We start from the raw sequence: 15,064 nt of genomic DNA, 5'->3' as shown, positions 1-15,064 counted from the left end.
GACAAAATTCTTAATGATCATCGGTTAATCGTGCTCATCCCTAGTGTGGTCCCTCTGTTCCCTGGAATGTCCTTTGATGAGGACGTGGACCTGCAGAGCTGGGGCTGGACTGACCTGTGTGTATCTTCTTCTTCTTCTGTGGTTTTAGTGTCGTGTGTGTGTGTGTGTGTGTGTGTGTGTGTGTGTGTGTGTGTGTGTGTGTGTGTGTGTGTGTGTGTGTAGGTCAGAGTGTCTGATAAGGTTACAGGGATTCGTTTTGAAGAGCTCTGTGTTGTAATCACACTGCTGCTGCTGCTACCTCTGTCCTGACTTATATTGATCAGTCTGATCTATTGATCAGTCAGAATCGTTTTTATTCTAAACATCCAGGGAGACTCTGTCTGTCCAACTGTTTTTAAAAAGGTTTCTTTGATTGTAATCAAAGTAGATGCAGAGTAATTTAATAGTTGATGAACAATAATAATATTGACTTGTTTGGTTTATTAGTTTGTCCAGCTGTTCCTTCCTTTGTTGAGTAATTTATTAATTGATTGATTTAAAGGCAAAAGTTGAAATTGTCCTTTTTATCTGTTACTGTAATAGAATACAGATACCTTTTTTGTATTCAGATTACATGATCCCATTACACGTAATCCATTACTCCCCAACCCTGAAAATAACTTGTCTCTTTCTCTTTTTTTTTCTCCATCTTCCTCCTCCTCCTCCTCCTCCTCCTCCTCCTCCTCCTCCTCCTCCTCCTCCTCAGCTCCAGCTACTCCTCATCAGTGTCAGACTCGGAGCAGGAGCAGCAGATCGTTTCCATCATGTCCAGACGCAGCCTGCGGCTCGATGACGGTCTGTTGGACCGCAGTCTGCCACATGGCAGCACCTCCTTCAGTGTGGGAGGAGCCAGCTGGAGGAGCAGCAGCAGCAGGTGAGTGTGATCAGGTGAACGTCTGCTACTTCATGCTGTTCCACATGAGACACGTTCTCCTCAGTTCTCCTCCTCCTCCTGGTTCTGGTGCAGGTCGTTGAAGTCTCGTCGTTCTCAGCAGCTCTCTGTCTCCTGCTCGGAGTCGCTCCTCCTCAACACTCCTCGTAAACAGTCGATCCTGAACAGCAGCGTCCACAGCGTCGCCTCCGACGCCTCCCTGCTCTCCTCGCTGCTCGACGACTCCTCCATCCAGGAGACCACGCTGGTCGACAACTTCTGGGGTACAACTTTTGTTTTATTCCTCCTCCAGCAGCAGACTGAATGTAACTGAGTACATTTACTCGAGTACTGTGTTTAGGGCAGCAGCTAAAAATTATTATTAAAAATTATGTTTCATTGTCAATTAATCTGTCAGTCTGGTCACTTGGAACATAGTCTTTCCTGTAATGATTATTTTTATTATCAGTTAATCTGACCACCTTTTTATTGATTACTTGATTAGTTGTTTGGTCCAGAAAATAGTGAAAAATGTCGATCAGTGTTTCCCAAAGCCTGAGACGACGTCAGAAACCAGAAAATATTTATATTTAAGGAGCTGAAATCGGATAATTTTTTCCTCTTAAAAACTTACTCTTGTTGCCAATTAATTTGTAGAATTGATTATTCAATTAACTGCGTTTAAGCTCAGTTTTGAGGTACTTGTACTTGGGAAATCTTGTCCTTGTACTTTACTGCATTTATCTGACAGCTTTAGTTACTTTTCAGATTAAAATATTACATAAAAATCATGATGAGTTCATAAAATACAGCATTGTTATATTATCCATCTAGATAATTTTGGTGTGAGTTTTGGAAATATTGCCTGTAGGGTTGGGTTTAAAAAATCAATTAATTGTTTTGATTTTCCCTTTGCGCGGTCTGATATCGATTCATAAAATCTCAGTAAATTATCTTTTAATTCATGTCTTTGCTCCTGTGGATGTGTGGCCTCTGAATAAAAACACCTAAAAATTCAGAATTCACGACATAAAATAAAATATTTTTCTTCGCTGAATCAGGCGCAGGGCTCCGTGGGTTCGGGGGAAACCCTGTTAATGTAACTGCTTTGGGGTCAGTTCTTAATGTAAACATGAATATTTTTAAAACACTGTTAAATCTCTGAGAATCTGTTTCATATCCAAGCAAAGTTGGTATTGTAACTGAAATATCGTATATAATACCAACTCAGTATTGAATCGATCTGGGGAATCTGATGTGAAAACCAGCCGTGATCACAGCAGGAGACATTTTACTGCATGAAGCTGAAGATACTTGTGAATGCAGGACTTCTTCCACCACTGCTCTTCTGTTTCTGCTTTTTTCTTATTTCTTAGATCAAAACAAGTGAAACTGAGAAAAAAAAGTGTCTTAAATAACTTGAAAAGCAGCACATCTTCATCTTTACACCTTCTCAGCAGTTTTCAGTGGAACTCTTTGTTTATTAGGAAGTAGGTCAACTGTGTCTTTTATTTTGGAGGGGCATGGGAAATCAGCTGTGAATATCTTCTTCTGGTGTTACAGGTTTGGACCAAGACATTGATCCCAAAGGTCAGTTCACTCTCCACCTTCTAAAAGTAGAAATATCACTTCACACCACTGTGACCGTTTGTTTTCAACAACAAAGTGTCTGATGCTTTTAAAAAATATTTTTTTTATTTTACGCCTGCACATTTTCTTTTGACATTAATACAATCGATGAATCTTTTTCAGGCCCATCCACGTCAAAAATGCTAAAATAATTTATATCGATCACGCTGTAATGACTTCAAAACAACATCAGCTTGGACTCCAAGCTTCCTTCATATCATCTGTTTCTTTGTTTTCATCATGAAATAAATGTTAGTCTTAAAGGTTTTACTGATAATACTTTCAAACTCTTACTAGAAAACAAACACAAGATCAAACTTGAATCAGAACGTTGGCTGTTTTTCTTGGTTGATCATTTGACAGTTAATCAATAATCAAAGTGTCTCTGTTACAGAAAGCACCATCATAGCAGATCAGAGCACCACGCTGGCAGACCGCACTCTGATTGGTCCGGACGGCCGCTGTCCCAGACACCCCGTCCAGACGCTCAGCAGGGTTTACTGTAAAGACTGTGAGCTGCAGCCAGACAGGAAGGAGCCGGCGTACTGCGCCTCCGCCTCGTCGGTGACGGGGCCCCGACCCTCTGAGCCCGAAGACCCCGAAACATCCACCATCTACTGCAGAGGCCGGAGCCGCAAGACCCACACGGGTGAGACGCACAGAGAGTTATCGAATCAAATATCTCAGAATCAGGAAACAAGGAAATAATTTTAAGTTGTCGAAGTGACTGATTGTTTAAAAACTACATTTCTCACGTGGAGCAGAAGAAAACACTCATGCAGCTACAGACAAATATAAATATAAAAAAAAGATGTTACTTCTAAAATGTTTTGGTTTGCTTTAATTTTGTTTTAATTTGTAAATTGTCTCCGTATCAGAAAAGTCCCAGACAAAAACTAAAGTCCTTCAGAATCCCAAACTAACAATACCGACTGATCACACAGGTGAAAAAATGTGCTGTTATTATCATGTTTGATAATCATTTTATATTCAAAAACAAAACTAAAACAGTGTCCTGATTAGTCCTGAACAGTAGAGCTGGAAAAGTTCCATATCAAGTCAATATCAATAATTATTGATCTTATAGGTTATGACAGTTTTGTACTCCAAAGGGTAGAAGTGGCCAAAGTGATAAAATAAGTTTATATTATCACTTTTTGACCAAATACAATGATATGATTTTGATATATTTAACGAAATCAACTGAAGGATGGAAATTTTGTGAATTTTCTTTCACTGATTGTTGAAAATGGTAACAATCAATTAATCATTAATAGTGACACATAATGTAAGATTTTCTCTTTTTTTCCCTATATAAATAAATAATCATCTGTGATGTGCATACAGTGTCAAATAAAAGAACAGAAAATTACACCACATTTACTGTAATGCAGCTATAAAAAAATAGAAAAAAGAAATTTATTTGAAATTTATTCCATATTGTGATATAACAATATTCAAAATCTAAGACCATATCATATCATGATGTGGTTAAAATATTGATAAACTGCCTTAATCCTGAAACATAAAATTTAAGATGTCAGGCCAGGTGGTGCAAAAATACACTTGTTTTGAGAACATTAGTGGAACTCAGTCCAGTTTTTAGCATAAGTATATACTCATTAAACATCTGACTAAACTCTGGAAACAGGTGACTGTGTGTGGTGAATGAGGAGAGCGCCCCCTCGTGTTCGTCGTGTGTGTGTGACTGTAAAAATGCCGCCGATGTAAAAACGAGCTGAGTGTGTTTTATATCTGTAAAGTGATTTCTTCTGACAGCTGCAGGATCTGTGAATGAACCTCTCCTCAGCAGGTGTTCTGGTGTCCGTGTGGAACAGATCGGCAGCCTGTGTCGTGTCTCTGCTCTCTCTGCTTTATCATCAGCTGATGCTGCAGAAGCACCAGGACGTGACAGGTAGCAGACTCACCTGACCGGCCAGGTTTCCTCTGCAAACCTGGACGTACCGTTGGTCTGAACAGCTAGTTAGTTATCTTTCTGATTAACAGACCACTTCTATGAGCTAAATATTAGAAAGCTATCATAAATTGATCAATTAAATCTGTATCTTAATGTTGCATTAAAACTTGTTAATCAGTTCTGGCCTCCGGCTTCAGCTCAGTCGCTTACCAAAGGAAAAAATAGACAGTATGTTTAACAACAAGACGAGCTAGCGGCCATGTTATTGTCCCCATATTAATATTAAGATTTTCAAACATGCTAGAACTCCCCGTCACCTGGAGGCAGAAAATCAGTTAAACTTTAAGCTCCTCCCACTAAGCAGCAGCAGGACTTGTGATTGGTCAAACTCTTACTAACAAATTCTGAACTGCTGGCCAGTCAGAGCTCTTTGTGTTGCTGCTCTGTGATTCTTTGCTTTTGACAGAAAGCTTCAGACTAAATGTCTCTAAATGTCTCTAATCCTGAAGTTAATTTCCTGCCCTTTCATCAAAGACTTTCATCAAAGACTGACATTCAGGGTTTTATGTTCTGAAGCATTGACTAAGAGCTTCCTCCTCCTCCTCCTCCTCTACTTCTGCCCACAGATATTTGTATAAATCTACGTATGTAAATCACCACAGCGACACAAACTGCACCTGAATCTCTGAGGGGTCTGGATTTCCTGCACGATCTTCCACATGCTTTTGTCTTTAAGTTTGACTCTTGGTTCTTCCAGATGTGCTGCAGCTGTGGTTGGACTGGTGTGTGGGGTGTGTCAGGAGAGCTGCAGCCTGCTGCGTGTGTGCGCTGACACACACCTGGCAGGTGTGTCAGGGTCTCTCCTCAAAGCTCCCACAGGTCAACAGACTGACTGATGACAGACACGCAGGTACTGACAGTAAGAGTCTGTAGGTGTGGGAGCGTCCCTGTCCACCCACTGGTGTCAAGAACTGGACTAAACAGATGCATGAATTAAATAAAACTAATCTGAACCTATAAGAATCTGTTCTGCTGGGTTCCACTCAGCTGGTACATGTTTACAGGGGCTCTTTCTTCTTCACCTGGTGTTCACCTGGAATGTTGTTAAACACTTTTCCTTTTCAGAACGTCACTGCAGCTTCCTGTTTCAGCTGTTTTGGTTCCTAAAACATCCTCTATTACTGCAAGAACTACCCACAGGACTAGAACCACCTTTATGGCAAACTTCCTCCCTGTGCTCACACAAAAGGCCCACTAGAACATCCAAAAACAACACTAAAACCACCTAAAGGACCCATAGAACATCCTCGGTTACCACAAGAACAACGAGTAGGAACACTACAACCTCCCAAAGGACTTCAAGAACCATCTAAAAACATTTTCCTGATCACGAAATGTCCTTAAGGCTACTAGAACCACCCAGAAGACCCCTCAAATGTGTTCATTGCCCAAGAGGCCCCCCTCAAATGACCAGAGAACCTCTGAAAGGACGAGGCCCACCAAGAAGAACCTTTAAAGATCCCATAAAAGTGACTGAACTGACTGTGAATCAGAATCAAATTGACTGAAATCTGATGGTAAATGAGCTGTCAGAGTGTCTGTGTGTGTGTGTGTGTGTGTGTGTGTGTGTGTGTGTGTGTGTGTGTGTGTGTGTGTGTGTGTGTGTGTGTGTGTGTGTGTGTGTGTGTGTGTGTGTGTCATTTATTTCCCATGATGCTTTGAGTCAGATAAATGAGTTATGAATCCTTTGCTCCTGTTTTTCCTGAACTCTCACTGCTCACCGGTCGTGTTTTCCTCCCAAACAAATGGGCTGCACCCCTTCACTTTGGCTGTTGCCGTGGCAAAATGCAAATCTCTCTGCCTGCCGGTCGGCGTTGGTCCTCAGCTCAGAGGACGCGTGTGGAGGACGTGGCGAGGTGTCGGTGAGTCCTCACTGTGTTTCTGTCTCTTTTGCAGCTCGGTCCAGTCACTGCAGAGTCATGAGCCTGAAGGAGTCGACCGAGAAGCAAAAGGAGCTTCATCCCAACGGATCTCTCTGTGAGTTTAAAGGAGAAACACACACACACACACACACACACACACACACACACACACACACACACACACACACACACACACTTCATCATGTGTTGTCCAATACAGAGTTTGCACTTTACGTCTTGATTACACCATAGTGCAGGAGTTTTACCCAAAAGTGTGGCGTCAAAGTCGAGGAGGGCAGAGGGAGCGATTGTATTGTCATGAGCCAGGATTTATGATAAGATTAAACATTTTTGATTTTATTGGAACATTAAGACGGGAAAAAGGCTGACTGAAGACCACTCAGACTGAGCCTCAGGACCACCTCACACCGAACGATCAGAACCACGGGAACGTGCCTGAACTCCAGCAAGACTTTTACTACTATATTGCTAATTTGTTCGTGATGGAGGTTTCTTGTTTATTATTATATACAGTATGTATATATTATATTTTTTTTAACATGAGAACGGAGGGAAATCGTGGCATCACTGATTTTAGCATTTTTCAGTACTTCTCCTACTTGGATTTCTGACATGATTGTGAGACGAGAACAGTTGAAAGAGTTCCTGTTGCAGTTTGTGTGAGGTCATGTCGTGTAATGCCTGGAGTAAGCGGGTGTGGCTCTGTGATGTCTGGTTTTGATCCATCCTCCACAAGGCTTCATGTCCGTCACTGGTGTTTTTCCTGCCTGATTTGCTGAGTTGCTCAGATTTTGTTGATATGTTAGTTTTTGCTTGATATTTGTGTGTCTGTAATGTGCAGGTGGTAGGGCTGCGATGGTTTGGGGGTTTTCTGATCGTGGTGACAAAGCTACGTGTTCTGACTGCCTTAATAATTAAGTTTTACTTTACTGAAGCACACTGTCATTAGCACATTAGCATAGTGTAGCTCCTTTAAGAAATAGGGCAGGTGTAAGTGTGTGTGTGTGTGTGTGTGTGTGTGTGTGTGTGTGTGTGTGTGTGTGTGTGTGTGTGGTCTGCAGGCAGCAGGCGAGTGACGGTGCTGCTCACTGTGGAGCAGAAAACTCAGCAGTCAGCTGTCAGTGTGGCAGTAAATGTACAGTTCAGTTACACAGGCCTAGTAAATGTAAACGGCTGTGTAGTTAAATGGTTTCTTTTTTTAAAGCTGTTTCATGATGGTGTTATGAAGGCCTTTTATTTTGAAAATTAACCATATGCTCTGTGCTGTTCATGTGTCTGACTTCCTGTCCAGCTCGATCTGCGCAGCGCGAAGCAGCTTCTGTCAAACATAGACGCTTATTTGATGTAGGTCCGGGCAATGTTTGAATATTATATCGATCGTAATATGAGACGAGATATTGTCTCACATTTGGGACATTTGGACAGATTTTGGTGATCCATGATAAGTGTTGTCTTTTCCTGCTCTTAAAGGCTGTTTTACAGTAAAGTGATGTGATCTGTGTTTTAAAGGGTTAGTTCGTGTTTGCTGAACAGATGGAAGCAGCAGTAGACCAGTGACTCCTGTGTTCTGTCAGATTACATTAACGATTTCGGTTTGGACAGAGTGATATTAGTCTTCCATAACTGTAGTTTCTGGTCAGAAAAGTCTGTCTGACAGCAAGGTAAAGTGTCCACAGCAGGTCATTGCTTAGCTTCCTACACCGGTTCTCCTGCTGAGTCTACATGTAACAAGATATAAATAATCCGTACTATCCCTTTAAATGACTGAGTGGTGTTATTTTCAGCTGGCGCAGAAGTTAAACCTTCAGACTCTGTTTGTGTTAAACGTATTTGCCTTGTGTTGTGTGTCTGTCAGTTAAACACACTCCTGCGCTGCTGACACCAACAGGTGACGACTGTAAGGAGAAGAATCTCTCAGAGACTCATTCTGTCACCTCGTCTTCGTCACCTTCATCTTCATGGTCCTCGGTGGCTTCCTGTTTGTTGAGGCTGATGTGGAGCGCTGCTGTTTTTACAGGTTAAATAACTGATCTACTGGACTTTGACCAGAAAAACACACGTTTTCTAAATGTTATTTGGCTGCTGTGATATGAAGGGAAAAACTACAGAATGGAGGCGTTTTGAAAACCTTTTTTAAATATCCATTAGTTGGCACAAACCAGATCCAGCTGCCACAGTAAGAACAAGCCCTCCAGTTCTCACTGTTAACCAAACATGAACTGATCTCTGACGCCTCTTTGCTTCCTCAGCCTCGTGTCTGTTTCAGCTCACTCACAGAGCAGCGTTAGCACTTTGGCCTCTCACCAAGAAAATGTTTTCCTCTTCATGGAGCGCCGGACGCTCTGCAGGTCACCGTCGTTTCACCACGTCTGTTTGATGATTGATTGACTGATTGAAACTCTCCTCCCTGATCAGTTCCTCTGCTCTCCTCCTCTGATGTGCAGCATGTTTGTGTCGGAGCTCCATGTTGGATTTTTCTCTTCCTCGTCTGCTTCTTTGTTTTTCCAGTTTTTTCTGTTTGTTTCGGCTGCAACTAATGAATCTTTTCATTATCGATTGTGTCGTGTGTGTTGTTTAGTCCATCTGTTGTCATCTCGTGTGTTTCTATCAGTGTCACTCCGTAATACTTTATTTAGTGTCAGAAATCTTCTTTTTCTTGCTTGGTGACCTTCAGCATCCTGTTCAGCTGGTGAAACGCTTCAGTAATCATCTGATTATTTTATGGAATAACTAATGAGTGTGTGTGTGTGTGTGTGTGTGTGTGTGTGTCTGTGTGTAGGTAAGACAGCATGTGAGGTGTACAGGTGGCTCAACAAACGATGGCATCTCATGACCGCCAGCTTCCTCCAGACTCGGTAAGTTCTTGTTTTGTATTGTTTGTCTCTGAGATGCTGCTGTTTAGTGGTGAGCTTACAGACTGACGAACGTCCGTATCTAGAGTCAGTATTTGTCCGTTCTGAGCGAAGTAAAAAAAAGTTTTTTGTTCTTTTAATTCAGAGGTGATGAGGAAGTTTCTCTGTCTGACTCTGGATGAATCTGTTTGTGTTTTAATGTTTCTGCTGCTGCAGGTTTCCTCTCAGACTCCTGGTTTTCCTCCCTCTGCTCCTCCTCTTCAGTAGGTGTCTTCAGTTTATTTATCTCCAAAAAAAAATCACTTTAAATTTGTTGTTGTAGAATTGAACTATAGATCAGTTTCAGACCACAGTTCAAACACAAATGTTCTCGTCCTCTCAGGCCTGTGTTGGTTCGGTCCGACTGGTCTACGGTCTGTTCTTCCAGCTGTCAACATCACAGAGTGGAGGACGGTGGTCTCTGACATCCCAGATCTGTCCTCTGTCTACGGCTTCGTGTCTCCCCAGAGCCAGTTGGCAGAGGGCGCTGTGAAAGAGTCGAGGGAGGAGCAGGTCTATGAGGAGGCGCTCTATAGTCGACCTCCCGAGACACCGTCAGGAGAGGAGGTACTGATCCCGGGATTCTAACCTTTTAAAGGCATAGACAGTAAATTTTATTGATTTTAAATCGATCCAAATTGTTATAACAATTCTGGTTAAAGATGACCCTCCTCTAAAACTTTTAATTTATGTGGGATATTTCGCACAAAAAGAGAAAATTAAAGGAGAAATCTGTAATATATTTTCTCTAATACATCATAAAAAGACCTTTGAAATCAAGGAAACATGTTGAAACACTGGCTGTTCTGACAACAGCACTACAGCCACGGTGTCCTTTAGAATTTGGCCTGTTTCACGTTAATTAAGTGTTGAAATTAATGCTGAATGTTGGTGTTGCATCGCAGGAAGTGTCTGCAGCAGAGGATGAGGTGCGGCTCGTTCGTCTGGAGCAGAGTCTGACGGCGCTGTGGGAGCGGGTGGAGGCCGGAGGGCGTCAGGTGGAGCAGAGACACAGGGAGGTGCTGCAGCTGTACACCGGCCTCCAGCAGCAGCAGCAGCTGGTTTCCGCTCAGGGCGCCAGCGACGCGCCCTGGCTGGGCGGCCTGCTGGAGCAGCAGCTGGACCAACAGCTGGAGCAGCTCAGGACACAACTGGACGAGGAGAGACGACAGTGGGAACAGGTCAGAGACCGGACACATCGAGGTTGTTATAGGGAACTAAACCTGAACCAAAAACTAAAGCTGGCTGTGAAAGGGAACATTTCATGTCGGTTCTTTGGACATGTACGACCAAAGCATGTCTGAAAACCTGACATAAACCCAGCTGTTATCTTGTTGGGTTTGAATCTTGAGCAGCTCACTCAGCTTGATATGAGTGTTTTTCCTTCCTGTTTGTGTGTCTGTAGATTCGACGGCAGGATTTGTTGCAGCAGCAGAGTCAAACATCTCGTCTGGATCAGTTGGAGCTGCAGCTGCACACTCTGGCTGCCAAAACAGAGGTACAGCTCACCTCCATGTTCGCCTGAGAACTGTCTGTCACATTTAAACTTTATTTTAATCTTATTGGACGGCTACAGAAGCTCCAGTGTTTGTTGATTTCAGGACAGTTTGGTTCATTGTTTCACAGGAAGTGCAGTCGAGACAAGAATCTGCTGCAACAGTCTCCAGGTCATCAACGGTTCCAGCAGCTGTCAGGTAACCTTTTGTCTGGTGAACTGAACTGCAGGTTTGAAAGGGAACGCTGTAACTTGTGCTGGAGTATAGTTGTCTTGTTACTTCCTCTAGTGTTGGCGTGGACCGTCAGTCCCACGATGCCTTGTTGGCGGAGGTTGCACGGCTGGAGGCGGCTCTGGAGGACGTGAGGCGGGATGTTGAGGGTCTGTCTGGGTGTCGGGATGGTTGCCAACAACTCGTCCAGGAGACGGTGAGAGAGAAGACACGCACTTTCATTAATTATTAAACGTCACTGTCAGGAAGTGGCGAGCTTAGCCTTGTTTGCTAGTCCCACAACGTGACTTCACAGCTTTGAGAAAAAGTCTAGCAGACTAAATAATGTAGAAAATGTTCATAACTTGCGGAATATACACGTTTTTATGAAAGAACAACAGCACAAACACACATTTCCTCCAGCAACTTCATAATAAAAGCCTCCTGCTGTTTCACTGGTGAAAAACTTTAAATGTGAAGCAGCAGCAGGAAGTGTTGTCGTGTTTTACCGTAGATTATGTTGTTGCCTGTTTAACCATGTGTCAACTTGTTAGATTTCCCAGCAGGTATCCGCTCAGGTCCGTGAGGAGGTTCGGACCCTGGTCTACGGTAACCAGCTGGCGGTGAGGGGCGGGGACTCTGGAGACGCCGCAGACATCCCAGAGTCGCTGCTCCAGTGGCTATCGCGGCGGTACGTTAGCGGTGCCGACCTGCAGGCATCGCTGGCCTCTCTGGAGCTCAGCATCCTGCAGAACATCAGCCAGCAGCTGGAGCAGCACCGCAGCGGCGAGGCCATCAGAGAGGGCGTCCTGCAAGCCACCAGGGCTGCTGGGGCCGCCATGACCCAGGAGGTGAGAGGACGGGGAAGCTGGTGTTCTGATGTTTTACAGTAGGGAGGCTGAAACGCTAAAGGCCAGAATGATCATAACATGAATATTAAAGTTAAAAAGGTCTTACAAAGTGCTTAAAGGCATAGTTCTTTACAAGAGTCCGTCTCATTCATGTCGTTTCTGTATGTTTTCCTGAACGTCTGCTCGTCACTCATCTCTTCTAGGACGTCCATGGGATTGTGAAGAACGCTCTCCGCCTGTTCTCTCAGGATCAAACCGGCCTGGCGGACTATGCTCTGGAGTCAGGAGGTCAGAAACGATGTTCGACTTGTTTTTTTTGTTTTGTTTTTTTTTTTAATCTGATAATTTGACTTTAAATGGTCAGTATGGTTTTATTTTAGATTTAATCTCATGTTCAAACAAGATAGTTGTCCGTCTCTCAGTACTTTCCTGTTTGTGGCTCTCAGCTCCCTTTGGTTCCACCTTATGATTTCACTGTAGTTTTTATCTACTTTCAGTGGCACATTAATCCTCTCTACTAAATCTGTGCTCAAGTGGAACATTTTGATCAGTAACTGTAATGGATTACCAGTTCCTTTTGTTTTGTAATGTAATTATATGTAACTAGTTACATGTAAGACTTGATGTTCAGATTGAGGGATTCATGAAAGACTGTTTAGGGATGAACAATTAATAACATTTTATCAGATTTGCAATATGGCCATTTTCAAATTGCACACTATTTGTTAAAGTCAGAATTGAAGTATTGTGGTGCTGTCGGACATCCTGAGCTACGCATCATATTCTACAGACTTTGTTTGGTACAGATTCTTTTTTTTAAAAAATGTTAATTCGCTTGTTACTGCAAACCACATTGCAGCATCAGTGAGTATTTTTTGTTCCAGAAATTGTTCAGCCCTCGTCCCGGTCTGGAGCGATCTGGGTCTTTTTTGCTTGTTAGTTTTATTTTTTATCGGTGCAAAACAAAAAGACATTAATTAACAAGACTTGATGTTATTTAGAGTCAGTACTTTCAGAAAAAGAGCAACACAAACAAAGCATGAGCTAAATAAGTTGTACAGGTTAAATCCAGCTGCAGCCCCTGACAGGTGTGTGTCCGTGGTCGTCCTGCAGGGGGCAGCGTCCTCAGCACTCGCTGCTCGGAGACGTACGAGACGAAGGCCGCTCTGCTCAGTCTGTTCGGAATCCCTCTCTGGTATTTCTCTCAGTCTCCTCGAGCTGTAATCCAGGTAACACACCTGTCATACAACTCCACTTCTGAAAAAGTCGCAATGTCGTGTAAAACATAAATAAAAACAGAATGTAATGTTCTACAAATAATTTTCAACTTGTATTCAGTTGATTGCAAAGATAAGATATTTTTAATGTTCAAACTGATCAACTTTGTTTTTTGTAACACATTTCCAAAGAGTTGGAAATCCATCAAAGACGTAAAATAGATTGAAAAGTAGCAGAAAGTCCACCTGTGTGTCTCTGACCTGCTCCTCCTGCAGCCAGATGTCCATCCAGGAAACTGCTGGGCCTTCAGAGGCTCTAAAGGATTCCTGGTGATCCGGCTCTCCATGAAGATCCTGCCCACCGCCTTCTCCCTGGAGCACATCCCCAAAGCCCTGGCGCCGAGCGGGGTGCTGCGCAGCGCCCCCAGAGACTTCAGTGTCTATGTAAGACCGAGACGCTGGCGGCAGTGATGTGATGTTTGGATGCTGAGTTCGTGTTTAATGTTAAAGCGTTTTGTTTTCAGGGTCTGGACGATGAAAGTCAGGAAAGTGGGAAGCTGCTGGGCACTTACGCCTATGACGAGGATGGAGAAGCTCTACAGACCTACACTGTCACTGTAAGTAAAGACTGCACACTGCTGCTCAACGCTGATTTTACATGCAATACATATATTCTCAATTAAAGTCATGTATAACTTTGGCCGTATGAAGAACTGGTCGTCTTTCTTGGAATATTTTCACCAGTTTAAAATGTTTTAAACGGTTGGTTTGGATTCACTGAAGTCACACAACTGACAAGTCAAATGAGTCTGGAGTGACGTTCAGCCTATGTGATGATGGATTTTTCCTGTCTGACAGTTGTCAATTCAGTATCTCTTAAAAGATCAACCATCCAACCGCTAACAGCTGCGATCAGCCGCCATAATCGATCATCTCTGTGAACCAACTGCTGACGTTAGGAACGCAGAAATCCAGTTAGCTAGCTAACCTGTCAATGCTAAAACTACTACAAAATGTTTGATGGTGACTGTGATGATGTATGTGTGAATAAGTTTATGAAAGTTTAAGTTTGATAAGTGTGAATAATGTTACTTATCAAATTACATTTAAATGTGCAGATTTACTTTTCTCAGTCTAAACATGCATTCACACATCACAAATGAAGGAAATTATTTTTTTTATGTTCAAATAATGAACATTAAATATTACGTTTGGCTGAACAATTTCATCACATTTCATATTGAGATAATCCAAAACTAATGAAGTTACATTACTTTAATATTGGGATACTTGGATGAGGTTACTGACTACATTTTTTTACATGAAAACAGTAACTGTATCAGAAGACATTTTTAAATACTGATTATTTGTATCACCATAAATCGTGATCCTGACCTTCGTTTGTTTTGTGTCCTGGACAGGAAGAGAATGACCAAGCCTTCCAGATCATTGAGGTCCAGGTGTTGTCCAACTGGGGACACCCGGAGTACACCTGCATGTACCGATTCAGAGTGCACGGGACGCCCGGAGACACCTGAGGACGCTGCAGAGATCATGTCAGATTATTTGATGCTCGGAGTGTTTGGAGACGGCAGAGACGTGGAGCAACGTGTCACACCTGAGCGTGTTTCCTTCAGGTGTCAGCTGACCCTGAGGAACCTGAGACTTCAACTCCTTTCAAGTCTCTGTAGTGATTTCAGGCTTTGAACAGTGAACTGAATATTGGCAACTCAGGGCAGTTTGGAACATTTTTTTTCTCTTTTTCAAGAGTTTCTCTTCTTCTTTTGTCAACATTTGCAGCAGAAGACACTTCTTTCCTTCCAGACCAAATGTGATGTCTGAGTGTCATTTTCCTGTGGAAATGAGGCACCAACGGCTTCGATGTGATGTATGATTTTTCTGTCAACAGTTAATATTTTTATATCAGTGTTGTTTTGTATTTGCCACGTTACAGGTCCTTCATCTTTTACCCCATTTTTCAGTTTGGTAATATAGTTAT

At 42.7% G+C, this 15,064-nt stretch overlaps 1 protein-coding gene across 1 annotated transcript; it reads left to right on the top strand.

Moving 5' to 3' along the window:
* Nucleotides 1–49: 49 nt before the first annotated feature.
* On the top strand, nucleotides 50–14,659 carry LOC146311475 (SUN domain-containing protein 1-like). The gene is made up of 23 exons (XM_084741379.1): nucleotides 50–116; nucleotides 746–913; nucleotides 1,007–1,194; nucleotides 2,474–2,500; nucleotides 2,934–3,188; nucleotides 4,350–4,454; nucleotides 5,215–5,367; nucleotides 6,414–6,494; nucleotides 8,289–8,417; nucleotides 8,650–8,748; nucleotides 9,180–9,255; nucleotides 9,469–9,515; nucleotides 9,635–9,858; nucleotides 10,197–10,472; nucleotides 10,697–10,789; nucleotides 10,918–10,985; nucleotides 11,076–11,214; nucleotides 11,552–11,848; nucleotides 12,052–12,136; nucleotides 12,962–13,077; nucleotides 13,342–13,509; nucleotides 13,590–13,682; nucleotides 14,487–14,659. Exons 1-23 carry the CDS (start codon nucleotides 67–69, stop codon nucleotides 14,601–14,603), a joined length of 3,054 nt encoding a protein of 1,017 aa, XP_084597505.1. The 5' UTR covers nucleotides 50–66; the 3' UTR covers nucleotides 14,604–14,659.
* The last annotated feature ends 405 nt before the right edge of the window (nucleotides 14,660–15,064 follow it).

This window comes from Lutjanus erythropterus, chromosome 17 (assembly GCF_056507025.1).
Source record: "Lutjanus erythropterus isolate fLutEry1 chromosome 17, fLutEry1.hap2, whole genome shotgun sequence".
Lineage (NCBI taxonomy): Eukaryota > Metazoa > Chordata > Actinopteri > Lutjaniformes > Lutjanidae > Lutjanus > Lutjanus erythropterus.
The sequence above is the reverse complement of the archived record's forward strand: the minus strand, read 5'-3'. Positions and strand labels throughout refer to the sequence as shown.